Genomic DNA, 15,284 nt, shown 5'->3' on the forward strand with positions numbered 1-15,284 from the left:
TTTTTTTATTATATCTGATTGAGTTGTATGGAAGGAAACAAATGATAATCATAAAAAATAAAGCTTTTAAATTGTATATTTTATATATATATATAAATATGCACTAATTTTGACAAGGTATTTGGTTTTTATGACTTTAGCATAAAGGTATTTGGTTTTTATGACTTTAGCATAAAGGTATTTGGTTTTTATGACTTTAGCATAAAGGTATTTGGTTTTTATGACTTTAGCATAAAGGTATTTGGTTTTTATGACTTTAGCATAAAGGTATTTGGTTTTTATGACTTTAGCATAAAGGTATTTGGTTTTTATGACTTTAGCATAAAGGTATTTGGTTTTTATGACTTTAGCATAAAGGTATTTGGTTTTTATGACTTTAGCATAAAGGTATTTGGTTTTTATGACTTTAGCATAAAGGTATTTGGTTTTTATGACTTTAGCATAAAGGTATTTGGTTTTTATGACTTTAGCATAAAGGTATTTGGTTTTTATGACTTTAGCATAAAGGTATTTGGTTTTTATGACTTTAGCATAAAGGTATTTGGTTTTTATGACTTTAGCATAAAGGTATTTGGTTTTTATGACTTTAGCATAAAGGTATTTGGTTTTTATGACTTTAGCATAAAGGTATTTGGTTTTTATGACTTTAGCATAAAGGTATTTGGTTTTTATGACTTTAGCATAAAGGTATTTGGTTTTTATGACTTTAGCATAAAGGTATTTGGTTTTTATGACTTTAGCATAAAGGTATTTGGTTTTTATGACTTTAGCATAAAGGTATTTGGTTTTTATGACTTTAGCATAAAGGTATTTGGTTTTTATGACTTTAGCATAAAGGTATTTGGTTTTTATGACTTTAGCATAAAGGTATTTGGTTTTTATGACTTTAGCATAAAGGCATTTGGTTTTTATGACTTTAGCATAAAGGCATTTGGTTTTTATGACTTTAGCATAAAGGCATTTGGTTTTTATGACTTTAGCATAAAGGCATTTGGTTTTTATGACATCAGCATAAAGGGTATTTGGTTTTTATGACATCAGCATAAAGGGTATTTGATTTTTATGACATCAGCATAAAGGGTATTTGATTTTTATGACATCAGCATAAAGGGTATTTGATTTTTATGACATCAGCATAAAGGGTATTTGATTTTTATGACATCAGCATAAAGGGTATTTGATTTTTATGACATCAGCATAAAGGGTATTTGATTTTTATGCTGTTATCATGAGAGTATTTGGTTTTATGATGTTATCTGAGGATCTCTCTGATTTTAATGTGTAGATCTAAGGGTCCAAATATTTTATTTGAAATACTTCAGTTGATGCTAAATTTTTCAATAAAATAGTTTTATAAAAAAGGTTTTTAAAAAAAGTGCTTATTATTTTTCAATAAGAAATAATCTTAACATTTCTTTAATTAGATAACAAACATTATTTTTGTGTGTGCCTGTTATTTCAAAAGTCCTTTGTTGCCTGGGTTCACCTAGTAAAACTAAGTGGAAGAATACTCTTGTCAGACAGTGTAAACATGAGCCAGCTTCCCTCCTTCTCTTCCGAGATTCTGAACTGACCTGACCCTGGCTAATTGTTGACTGTTTACTGTTTGTCAGCTACTGCAAATTGGTATCATTTTACCCTTAGCCTAGTTTTGTTCCATTGTTATGTAAACTGTAGTCTGTTCATGGGTGTATGTTATGGGGGCAAGCAAAAGATAGAGGAAGCACATGTCAACCTGTTTTCCTGCCATCTGTCACGGGGTACTAATTGGTGATAGCAAGGACTTTTGGAAATCAACATTTTAAAATATTAACTTTTTGCTGTTTTTTTTTTTTTTTTAAATACTTTTTAAAAGTGAAATCTTCATTTTTTTTTACTAGTATAGTAAACAATATTGAAGAGCGATTTTTAATTAAATTGATAAAATATTAAAACAACGTGTGCAAAATATGTTTGCCCATCTACCTGCCATTTTTTTTCATGGATTAACCATTTCGAGGTAAAAGTTCGATGATTCCTAACACATAATAGAGTGTTTCAAAATAGACAATATTAGGCGAAGATTTTATTCATCTTTTTCAAATTCGAAACTTTGGTACATTTTTACAAACCATTTAACTTATCGATAACCAATTGAGATTAGTTTATCAGTTCATCAGTCATTTGAAACTGCATCTCAGTGATGTCTATGGCCCCAAACCTTGTGGTAGGCTGCTTAAGATATTGAACGAATCACTTATAGATCCTGACGAGCGACACGGGCAAAATGGCAAAAGGCAGGAAAAGTTGGAAGTTTAGCTGGACGAATGATGAGCCATCCCCTTAAGTAATCCAATTTACCAAATTTCCACTCCTAACGATGACTACGACATGCTTCCCTTGAGCACTGTACACTCATTAACCTTTATCCTCAAGTGGCTTCTGTGGCCTTGATAAGTGGTGACTCCTTAAAAAAAAAATGTGCATTCACTTTTTATTCTATAGATTAGTTATTGCATAAACATACCAACAGATAAAAGCGACTACATGTATAGTTTTATGTATGTCTGATTCTGTATGTGTGTCTGTATGAATGAAAATAATTGTGTGCATGTGTGCAAAACACTCTTACAAAACAATGTGACAGTGAATATTAACTTAGTGGAGACCATGATGTCGGTGGTGACCATAATGTGAGAAACACCCATGTCAGTAGCACCATCACCTTATCTGCAATCATTAAACATTAGCTTATTTGTGTTTAATGCTTTATTATTGCTATTATTAGTTAACTAAAAGTTTGTTTTTTGTTGTTTGATAATAAAATATTTAGTTTAGCACCCCTCCATTACACGTATTGCCTTTGGTATTTAAGTCATTCCTTACTCAAATTTTTCTCTTATTGCTCTCCCTATTTCCTTTTTATTCTCTTGCATCTTAATTTCTCTTGCGGCTTTTTTTTCTGTCCCATCCTCCACTCTGTATTATTCACATTGTTTTGTCTCTTTTTTGTCTCTTTTTTGTATTGTTTGTATTGCTCAGGTCCTTTCTTTTATTGCCACCTATTTTGCTACGGTCATTACTAGCATTGCCATCCCCATTGCTCTAGTTCCTACTCTCGTTGCTAACCTCATTGTTTTGATCCCTTCTCTTATTGCCACCCATGTTGCGTCATGCCCTTCTCCCGTTGCCACCAGCATTGCCCTGGTCCCCTCTCCCGTTGCCACCCGTGTTGCCCCAGTGCCTTCCCCCATTACAACCAGTGTAGCCCCGGTTCCCTCCCCTGTTGCCACCCACGTTGCTTTGGTCCCCTCTCCTGTTGCCACCCCCATTGCTCCAGTCCCTTCTCCCATTACAACCCGTGTTGCCCAGATCCTCTCTTCTGTTGCCACCCACGTTGCCCTGATCCCGTCTCCCGTTGCCACTCACATTGTCCGGTCCCCTCTCCCGTTGCCACCTGCATTGCTCCAGTCCTCTCTCCTGTTGACCCAGTCCCCTCTCCTGTTGTCACCCACATTGCCCAAGTCCCCTCTCCCGTTGCCACCCGCGTTGCCCCAGTCCCCTCTCCCGTTGTCCCGGTCCCCTCTCCCGTTGCCACCCGCATTGCTCCGGTCCCCTCTCCCAATGTTTCTTGCATTTCCCTGGTCCCTTCTCCCTTTGCCACCAGTTTTGTTCCGGTCCCTCGCATGTTGCTTCCTCTGTCTCTTCAGGTCATCTACATTGTTGTTACTCTATGTCCGTATCACTTTTCCCACACAGTTCTTGTTGCTTCCTCTCCCTTCTACTCTCTGTTATATTATTTTTTTTCTCTCTTAACTTTTTCCATATTTTCTCGACCATTGTGTACATTACTTCCTCTATTTTTACTTTTCTTCCATGCCCTTCTCTACTGTCTTTCACTCTTTATCTCTGACTATTCTTCCCTTTTTCTCACTTATTATCTCACCCCTTCTCTTTTTCTCTTGTTCTTTTCTACCTTCTACCACTTCCTAATATCTTCACACGTTTATTTTCTTCCTATTATTAATCTGATCAATCTTATCTCCTTTCTATCATTTATTCTCCATAATACACACACACACACACACACATATAAAATGTTACACATACACTTCTGCGTTTCATTCCTGGAAGTAACCGTCAGGTTAAAATGCACATTATAATGTAGAGTTGAAAACTTTTGATCATGATTAATAACCAACTCTGACAGGTGCAAGCCTTTGCTTTGATCATACTTTGTTTTGAATAAGTGCTACGCATACACACATTCTTATAGATAAAAAGAAAAGTAAAGTGTTTTACTGTTAAGCGTCTTCCTACTACAAACTGACGTCAGTTCTTGATTTGTGGCTTTCATTTATTTTTTCATGAAGATTATGACTTTGTTTGCTGATAAATATGAGAGCCTTTAATAACATTAAAGGCATTCATCTCTCAAAGCATGTCTCCCTTTCTGTCGCTTTTTTTTGTTGTTACTTTCATGGCCTTTAATGAATTCATTTTGTCACAATTCTGTTTCCATACTTAAGGACTTCAAGTTTATTTTACTGTAAGAATAGTAACGGGTTTAAATCGAATACATGCATATGTGTGTGTAAGTGTGTTCAAGATGATAATCTAACAAAATGTAAGTAAAAAATTAGATAAATATATTAATGGCTCAGTTTCAGATTTAGTTTTGTCTAACTTAGAGTTATTCACACTTAAAATTATATAAACATTAGAAAAAGCCCTGTGCGGATCGATCTATGTTTTGACTTAATCGTCTTGTCAGCAGTTCCATAATGACTAATATAATTAAAAAAAGAAGAAAAAAAAAATGGTATTAGCAAAGATAACATTCAGCCATCTGACACCATGTCATTTATTGTCTGGATAGGTCACTCTTACTCTCCCCTTAAAATACTTGGGGGGGGGGGGTAGAATAAATCAGACTAATGTCACAGATTATATATATATATATATATATATATATATATATATATATATATATATTCCAAATCATTGTTTCTTTAATTCTCTATTCATTTAAAACCCTGTTTTTGTTAAAAAAAGTTTTTCAAACAAGATCAGCACACAGCAAAACGTTAGTCAAATGGAGCTAAAAATCCACTGTTAACAAGCTGTCACCAAAATCCACCGAAGTTCATCTGCTTTCCGCATCCCACTTTGCAACAGGCAATCTTGCAAATAGCTTCTTATTTCACTGTTTTTTTTTTGTTTTTTTTTGTGCTAAAATGTGATCCTTGTTTGGAGTTTTTTTATTATTTTTGCTTGCTTTTTGTGAATCCGTGTGCAAGCCTTTCATCTTTCTTTGAAACTATCTTTGCATATCTCGTTTCATTGCTGCAATACTAATCAGCCAATTGCCTTACTCACAATGCTTATGTTTCTAAAAAAAAAAAAAAAAAAATCAAACATTTTTATTCAAAATACTAATCAATACATATTAATCCCTTGTCATTTTAAACATGTTTATTGTTGTTATTATTATTGTATCACCAAATTTCTGGCAATCTTGCCTCCAGAAGTTGCATCTGTATTTTTCTGTCACCAAGTTTACAGAAATTTTACTTTCAGAAGTCTTCCTAAACTGTTTCATTTAATTTTTCCTGTGCGAACCAATTTAGAAACTAATATTATTTTGAAAAGAATAAAAATGATAAAAAATAAATACTATATCAGACATTTAAGCCTTGCACTTCACCAACATCTGAAGGAAAATGTGGCAAGCATTACCATTGTCATGATACATAAAAAAAAAAAAACAAAAAAAAAAACAACTATGATGAAGATTGTTATGAATTGAAATATCGACTTTTAATAAATAAATGTTTATTTGTTGAAAGATATCCTACGCTTGTTTGGTCTTTAGACCGTTACATTTTGGAATTTTGCATTCCATATCAACAGTGCTTTAAACAGTAGACTTTCTAAATAAAATAACAACAAAAAAAAAAACTTGTGACATCTATATAAGTTTTAAAATATATATATTTTTAAATGTAACTTAAATGTAAGGGCATAGAAGTACACGATTCCCCCCCCCCCCGACAACCTTGTTGAACTGACCTTTCCACCAGAATGTCAGTCTTTGACTAACTCTTTTGGCTTCAGCAGGAATTTCAATTTCCTGCTTGCTAGTGTATTCGGACTAAAGAATGTTTCTGGGGAAATTGGTTGCCAGTAATATGGTGGTTCCTGTTTATTATGAAATTATTATATGTCTAAGAAATATAAATTTGAACAAGGAATAAACAAAGACAAATATAAGATTAAAAAAAAAAAAATCAGAACAAAACAAGCATGTGGGAAGAAACAGTATCTCACCTTTCGTTTACTGAAAGCTTCTTCATGATAATATACTAATGGTGAAATATCAATTCTACTCACATAGTCGTTTTGTTGTGAATTTTCTTTTGCTTTACATTTAGGTTATTCCTTATTCTGTTTTTCTTACATGTTTTGCTGATCACATGACATTTTGAGGAGCTTTTAAATCTAAAGTTTTATTTCCATTATGAAAATTTAAACAAGATATTTAAAATTTACATAAATGTTGTTTTTTTGTTTTTGTTAGCGATACTTTTTGAATTCAGTTATTTATACAAAAGTGCATTTTTACCTAAATGCGAGTTGAGAATAATTTTCCATTTGACCAATCTGGTACCCCCAAATGGGGAGCTGCATATATATTGTTTTTAAAATATAATTATCCACTAACATGTCTTTCAGTGTCTATGACTCATCAGAATGGCTGAATCTAGCGAGATTCAAAATCGGGACCCTATGATAAGAAGCCTAAACCTCTTCCACTGGGAACCATGCGAGATAGCACAGTGAAAGAGGTTTAGGCGGCTTATTATGGGATCTCGATTTCGAATCTTGCTAGATGATGAAACACGTGTCAGTGGATAATTATATTTAAAAAAAATATATTTAAAATTTACAAATATTTGTACTTTTGAAACATTTCATGCTGTTAATTTCCTTTTTATTTAATTGTCAGAATTTAAATTTTAGTCTTATTTTCTTTGTTTTTCTTTAATTTAAAAACTGTATTTAAACGTTTTCTTGCACTAGTTTTTTATCTCCAATTTTCAGGTTTAAAATTTTTATAACAAATATAACTTTGATTGTTACAACCTCAATAATGAGATATTACTGTGTGTATGCCTTTTTTCTGATGTATTCAAGTAGAATTTTAGATATTTAAGTAATTGGTTCAGATATCATTTATTTACTATGCAAATATGTTGCAAAATTATCTCCAAACAATATTTTTCATCTCTGTAAAAAGTCGACATTGACATAAAAAATAAATCTAAAAACATATTTTTCATCTTCAGAAAGGGATTGAACTCTGAATCCCTATTTAGCAGGAAAGTGTATTATTAATTTAGCTACTGCACCAGTGTTATTAATACATAGATTATATAAAACGTGCTATGACAGCTTTATTGTGTAAGTTGGTCAATTAACATTGAATTGAAAGTAATTGCTTATTAGAAAGGTAGGATAGAAAGAGTTAAGAAGTGAAATTAAAAACGTTAACTCTAATTCGATTTCTTCATGGTGTCATTGATGGCAGGAAGAGGACTTTGGTTCATGGGTGGATTAACTCCTCTGATATTTATGATATTAGTAACCAAAACAAAAATTGATTGAATTAAATATGAAAATTAATGGAATCGCTTATAAATTACTTTTTTGTTTTTAGTAACATGGACCAATATTTGCCAAAACTGACTGAACATTTTTAAATATACACTTTAAGAAAGCTATTAAACAGAATGGGGAAAAACTGGCTCTGTTTTATATATAAGTAGACAATAAGAGACTTCTGTAATGCACATAGAATAAATGTTTATCCGGTAGGTATGCAATCTCTAGCTTATGGAAGGTCCTCCTTGACGATTCCTTTGTATCGAATACATTTTCTATCTTATGTATACTGCTATACAGGTCAGAAGCGGGCCGCTTTGAATGCTATGTTAGCTACATACAATAGCTGTGGAGGAACTCTTGAAGGACTCACTGCTGGGTCCGGCAATGTGGTCACTAATACCACCACCACTACAACCACCAACAACTACAACAATACTTTTATTGGCGGCAAGAACGACAATGAAGGCGGCGCCAACAACAACAACAACAACAATGATGATGAAGGTGGCAATAACTACGCACTCAATAAACAAGTCCACGAGCATGCTTATCATTCCCTACTCGATTCCGTCGGTTCTGAATCCTCTACCTCTTCCCTCCGCGCCCCTTCCTTGGGCGGCAATTTTAATGACAATGGTATGCATGCATTATTTGCTTCGTGTGCGTTTGTTATTGTTTTCGGTTTTTGTTTTGTGTCTTGAAATTTTTACTCATTTCCATTTTAACTTTCCTCCTCAAAATAACAAGTAAAACACGTGTTGTCCCCTGTCACCACTACTTATATATATATATATATATATATATATATATACACACACACACAAACATAATGGAGAGTTACATTGCAATGACAAAAAACAGAATCCGCCTACAATCATGACTCTTGTTTAATTTTTAATTATTTAAAAACAAAAAAAGAAAAAATTTCTAAATTATTTTACTCAAAGGTAGATGCATATATATTGTATCTGCCTGTAATTGTAATGATGGGATATATGGTCTAAATAGAAAGCCATTCTTTACACAGGGAACACTGTGTTTGTAATCATCTGGCAGTTTTCGCTTTAGCATCTTGCCACTTATCTAACCTGATAGAAGATGCCGATGCAAAATTGCCAGAGACTGAGTCGTAAATTGGTTAAGTAGCTAAATAGTAACTACATTTTGTAATTGTCATTTTTTGACGGAGAGTGCACGCTAACAGTGATAACAATAAAAGAAAAATATAAATGCAAAAGAACTTGTTAGTTATGCAAGAAGAATTTCATAAGATATCTCATCATTTATGAATTTTGAAAGGAAAGCAAAATAAAATAAATAGTTGTTGTGGCTCAGTGGATCATGAGTATGTCTAGTATTTGTATAGATAAAAAAAAAAAAAAATTAATAAGTTTCATGGATTATTTCCCTTTAAAAAAAATGATGTAAAAATTTCAAGGTATTGCTTTTTTTTGTTTTTATGTTTTCATTTTTAATATTGTATTGCTGTTTATTTTATGTTTTATTTTTCAAGTGTTTGTCTCATTTATATCTGCTGATTTTTTTTTATAAAATGCTATTTTTATATTCAAATTTTAGTTGCTTGTAATAGCAAAACAGATTGAATTAAATTAAAAACAAATAATTTTATTCACAATACTATTCTCATCTTGAGTGTTATTTTCACAATGTTTCAGCCAGTGTAACCGTCAACCTTCTTCAGTTTCATCTTTTCCTGCGCTGCACCCTAAATCATCATCATTGTATTTAATGTCTATTTTACATACTGGCATGTGTTGAACGGTTTTTCGAAATTGACTTCCAAACCAAATCTCTGGCCATGTTTTTTATTATCCCTCTTTCTCTCAAGTTCATCCTTATCACTTTCATATTTTCTTTAGCCTTTCCCTGCAAACTAATTCTGCAATCTCGATTATTCTACATCTACAGGGTGGGGCAGAATAACTTGCTTATTTAGAATATCAATTAAAACAAAAAAGCAAGTTGCTCTGCCTCACCGTGTACTAACTGAAGAACTCTCATCCATTCCTTATGTTCACAACTTCAAAGTCACATGTTCTACATCCGATACATCTGATACTGTTAAAAGTTAATCTGAGCTTATCTAAGCTAAGCCTGTCTTTAAGATTCATATTACACATCCATTTAATCAGTTTCATATCATTTTTCTTCATGCAACACATGTCCTCAACCCTCATTGGCCAGGTTCCACTTTCATACATTATTACACTATATACACATTCTTGATAGACTCTTTCCTTGGTCAAGAGTGGTGACACTCTGCTGGTTAGTAATGGCACATGTTCTCTGAACTTACTCCATTCATTCCTGATTTTCTTGCAATTACATTAGCACCTGCTATGACTTGTGGTCTAGTGATCTCATCCAAGTAATAAAACTTCTTGACACTCTTAATAGATTTGCCATCCAAATATACTTTCTTCATATCTGAATTTCTCTTGTCCATTGTCTTATACTTCTTGCACACAACCTACTAGTACTTCTACTTGTTATCTGATGTTTATTACAAGAATTTCAATTGCATCAAACTCTATTTCCACAAATTAAGTAATGGAACTTTATACTTTCTGAGCACTTTCCAACACTACAACTACTGATCATCACTTTGGTCATGCTTACACTCTCAGACCTTTAATTTTCATAGCATTCTCCTGTACTTTTACAAGTCAACCTTCATTTCCAGGCAAATATTGAATCATCAACACACAGCATTTCTTCCGGATAATCTGCCCCCAAAATCCCTGGACAACATTTCTAAGATGTAAATGAAAATCAACAAACTAATACAGATCAGTGATTTGCTCTCACTTTAACGTACGACTTGTCGTCTCAATTGTCTGCCACTTTTGCATACAAATTGGTTGTAGTCTCCAACCTGTCATTCAACTACACTTATCTGATGCACCAAAAATTGAATCTGAAATTATTTTGATCTTTCTGTTTATGTGGTCTAAAAGGAATAATCCTTGAACCTGGAAATTTAGGAATGATGCTTAACACATGCACTTGCAAGTTATTTTTAAATACCAGCATAGAAAAGCCTTTGATTGCTGTTTTGTAAACTTGTGTATCTTTTGATATCATCATTATGAGCTGATCATATGATTATGTGATGAGTTTTTAGATTATCTTATGCTAGTTTACTGCATATGCTCTAAAGTTTTTAGATTATCTTATGCTAGTTTACTGCATATGCTCTAAAGTTTTTAGATTATCTTATGCTAGTTTACTGCATATGCTCTAAAGTTTTTAGATTATCTTATGCTAGTTTACTGCATATTGCTCTAAAGTTTTTAGATTATCTTATGCTAGTTTACTGCATATGCTCTAAAGTTTTTAGATTATCTTATGCTAGTTTACTGCATATGCTCTAAAGTTTTTAGATTATCTTATGCTAGTTTACTGCATATGCTCTAAAGTTTTTAGATTATCTTATGCTAGTTTACTGCATATGCTCTAAAGTTTTTAGATTATCTTATGCTAGTTTACTGCATATGCTCCAAAGTTTTTAGATTATCTTATGCTAGTTTACTGCATATGCTCTAAAGTTTTTAGATTATCTTATGCTAGTTTACTGCATATGCTCTAAAGTTTTTAGATTATCTTATGCTAGTTTACTGCATATGCTCTAAAGTTTTTAGATTATCTTATGCTAGTTTACTGCATATTGCTCTAAAGTTTTTAGATTATCTTATGCTAGTTTACTGCATATGCACTAAAGTTTTTAGATTATCTTATGCTAGTTTACTGCATATGCTCTAAAGTTTTTAGATTATCTTATGCTAGTTTACTGCATATGCTCTAAAGTTTTTAGATTATCTTATGCTAGTTTACTGCATATGCTCTAAAGTTTTTAGATTATCTTATGCTAGTTTACTGCATATTGCTCTAAAGTTTTTAGATTATCTTATGCTAGTTTACTGCATATTGCTCTAAAGTTTTTAGATTATCTTATGCTAGTTTACTGCATATTGCTCTAAAGTTTTTAGATTATCTTATGCTAGTTTACTGCATATGCACTAAAGTTTTTAGATTATCTTATGCTAGTTTACTGCATATTGCTCTAAAGTTTTTAGATTATCTTATGCTAGTTTACTGCATATTGCTCTAAAGTTTTTAGATTATCTTATGCTAGTTTACTGCATATGCTCTAAAGTTTTTGGATTATCTTACGCTAGTTTACTGCATATGCTCTAAAGTTTTTAGATTATCTTATGCTAGTTTACTGCATATGCTCTAAAGTTTTTAGATTATCTTATGCTAGTTTACTGCATATGCTCTAAAGTTTTTAGATTATCTTATGCTAGTTTACTGCATATGCTCTAAAGTTTTTAGATTATCTTATGCTAGTTTACTGCATATGCTCCAAAGTTTTTAGATTATCTTATGCTAGTTTACTGCATATTGCTCTAAAGTTTTTAGATTATCTTATGCTAGTTTACTGCATATTGCTCTAAAGTTTTTAGATTATCTTATGCTAGTTTACTGCATATGCTCTAAAGTTTTTAGATTATCTTATGCTAGTTTACTGCATATTGCTCTAAAGTTTTTAGATTATCTTATGCTAGTTTACTGCATATGCACTAAAGTTTTTAGATTATCTTATGCTAGTTTACTGCATATGCTCTAAAGTTTTTAGATTATCTTATGCTAGTTTACTGCATATGCTCTAAAGTTTTTAGATTATCTTATGCTAGTTTACTGCATATGCTCTAAAGTTTTTAGATTATCTTATGCTAGTTTACTGCATATGCTCTAAAGTTTTTAGATTATCTTATGCTAGTTTACTGCATATGCTCTAAAGTTTTTAGATAATCTTATGCTAGTTTACTGCATATGCTCCAAAGTTTTTAGATTATCTTATGCTAGTTTACTGCATATGCTCCAAAGTTTTTAGATTATCTTATGCTAGTTTACTGCATATGCTCTAAAGTTTTTAGATTATCTTATGCTAGTTTACTGCATATGCTCTAAAGTTTTTAGATTATCTTATGCTAGTTTACTGCATATGCTCTAAAGTTTTTAGATTATCTTATGCTAGTTTACTGCATATGCACTAAAGTTTTTAGATTATCTTATGCTAGTTTACTGCATATTGCTCTAAAGTTTTTAGATTATCTTATGCTAGTTTACTGCATATGCTCTAAAGTTTTTAGATTATCTTATGCTAGTTTACTGCATATGCTCTAAAGTTTTTAGATTATCTTATGCTAGTTTACTGCATATGCACTAAAGTTTTTAGATTATCTTATGCTAGTTTACTGCATATTGCTCTAAAGTTTTTAGATTATCTTATGCTAGTTTACTGCATATGCTCTAAAGTTTTTAGATTATCTTATGCTAGGTTACTGCATATGCTCTAAAGTTTTTAGATTATCTTATGCTAGTTTACTGCATATGCTCTAAAGTTTTTAGATTATCTTATGCTAGTTTACTGCATATGCTCTAAAGTTTTTAGATTATCTTATGCTAGTTTACTGCATATGCACTAAAGTTTTTAGATTATCTTATGCTAGTTTACTGCATATTGCTCTAAAGTTTTTAGATTATCTTATGCTAGTTTACTGCATATGCTCTAAAGTTTTTAGATTATCTTATGCTAGTTTACTGCATATGCTCTAAAGTTTTTAGATTATCTTATGCTAGTTTACTGCATATGCACTAAAGTTTTTAGATTATCTTATGCTAGTTTACTGCATATGCTCTAAAGTTTTTAGATTATCTTATGCTAGTTTACTGCATATGCTCTAAAGTTTTTAGATTATCTTATGCTAGTTTACTGCATATGCACTAAAGTTTTTAGATTATCTTATGCTAGTTTACTGCATATTGCTCTAAAGTTTTTAGATTATCTTATGCTAGTTTACTGCATATGCTCTAAAGTTTTTAGATTATCTTATGCTAGGTTACTGCATATGCTCTAAAGTTTTTAGATTATCTTATGCTAGTTTACTGCATATGCTCTAAAGTTTTTAGATTATCTTATGCTAGTTTACTGCATATGCTCTAAAGTTTTTAGATTATCTTATGCTAGTTTACTGCATATGCTCTAAAGTTTTTAGATTATCTTATGCTAGTTTACTGCATATGCTCTAAAGTTTTTAGATTATCTTATGCTAGTTTACTGCATATGCTCTAAAGTTTTTAGATTATCTTATGCTAGTTTACTGCATATGCTCTAAAGTTTAGCAACTTTGGGCCTAATCAGTACCACATGCATATATACATGTTAGTCAATCGAAAAGAGGGGATGACTTTCAAAAATATCAGCAAAAAAAAGACTGTAGAAAATGTCCGGTAGATGGTGAAGGAATGAATGTTTTTGGCCAATTTTTCGATATTTGTCGTCCGAAGGGTTGCGCTTCAAAACGATACCAATCTCGAGCAAATCCATTCCCTCTGTTAAAAGTTTTATGCAGACATACAAACATACATACATACATTTAAACAGACAGATGAGATTTATATTATAGACTAGCGGGAGGGGGTACACAGCATTTCCCGAGTGTTTTGAGGTGTGTGTGCTCTTAAATTGAAAAGAAACGGGGGGGGGGGTTAAAAAGTTTAGGTAAGTTGGTAGGATTGAACCCGAAGCCCTGAGGCGAAGTTGTAAAATAAAATGTGAAAAAAACATGAACCGTTAACCGTTCGGCCAGCCAGAATGAGTTACTGAAAGATGTTTGAATCAATTTAAGTAAGAACAAAATTGACAGGTGCCCGCATTGAAGTTGTAGAGTTAACATTTTGTGCGAGCGTTACGACGACAATGACGACGTAAGCAATAGCTATTCAGCAGTTAACATTTTCTGCGGGACAGTTTTTAATGAAGTCAATGACCCGGTTTGTTTGTTTTTACCTAACTTTGGGGAAAAACAGCTCCCCCCGTTTATTAGGGGAGTGTATCATCTCAAAATGAAAGCAACCCTCTGATATGACGATGGTATGCTGACATTGACCAAACGTTACATTACTTTCTAGAGACCATTGGCGCCCATGATTCGAATCGAGTTTCGCTTTTGTTATACCGAAAAACGAAAGTAACATGCGGCGATCCCAAAATGTTGAATATTTAACGTTTTCCGACGTGATATAAAAAGTTTTAAAAATGAGCGACGGCTTTGAGAAGCCGCCGAAAAAAAATCCTTTTGTGGACATACAGAAAAAGTGAACACACATACATACATTTTCGCTTTTATATTAATAGACTAGTGGGGGTACCCAGCATTGCCTGGGTGTTTGGAGGTGTGTGTGCTGTTAAATAAAAAAGAAACCGGAGGGGGGGTAAAAGTTGGTAGGATCAGAACCCGAAGCCCTGAGGCAAAGTTTGAAAATAAAATGTAAAAAAAACATGAACCGTTCGGCCAGCCAGAATGAGTTACTGAAAGATGTTTGAATTTATTTAAGTAAGAACCAAATTGACAGGTCCCCGCACGGAAGTCGTAGAGTGTTACGACGATGTAAGCAATAGCTATTCAGCAAATGAGGTTAATGACCAGGTTTGTTTGTTATAAGCGAAGTAAAAAAGAAAACATAAAAACGAACGGTAAAACTTAAGCGGGGGGGGGGGGGTAATCAAAACATCAAAAAGAAAAACACAAAAAAAACTAACGTAAGGC

The 15,284-nt window shown here is 32.5% G+C and overlaps 1 protein-coding gene across 15 annotated transcripts in view; it reads left to right on the plus strand.

Annotated features, from left to right (window-relative positions):
* LOC145242380 (striatin-3-like) overlaps positions 1 to 15,284 on the plus strand; it is a 416,873-nt gene that overhangs the window by 355,501 nt on the left and 46,088 nt on the right. For 7 of the 15 annotated variants that reach the window (XM_080105383.1, XM_080105385.1, XM_080105387.1 and 4 more), the window contains one exon: positions 7,945 to 8,283. The exons of the other annotated variants lie outside the window; for them this stretch is intronic. In XM_080105383.1, the coding sequence (XP_079961509.1) occupies positions 7,945 to 8,283 (339 nt within the window). The remainder of the gene's footprint in view (positions 1 to 7,944; positions 8,284 to 15,284) is intronic. 15 annotated transcript variants of the gene reach the window in all.

Source organism: Euprymna scolopes, chromosome 21, assembly GCF_053919585.1.
Source record: "Euprymna scolopes isolate OS-2025 chromosome 21, ASM5391958v1, whole genome shotgun sequence".
NCBI lineage: Eukaryota > Metazoa > Mollusca > Cephalopoda > Sepiida > Sepiolidae > Euprymna > Euprymna scolopes.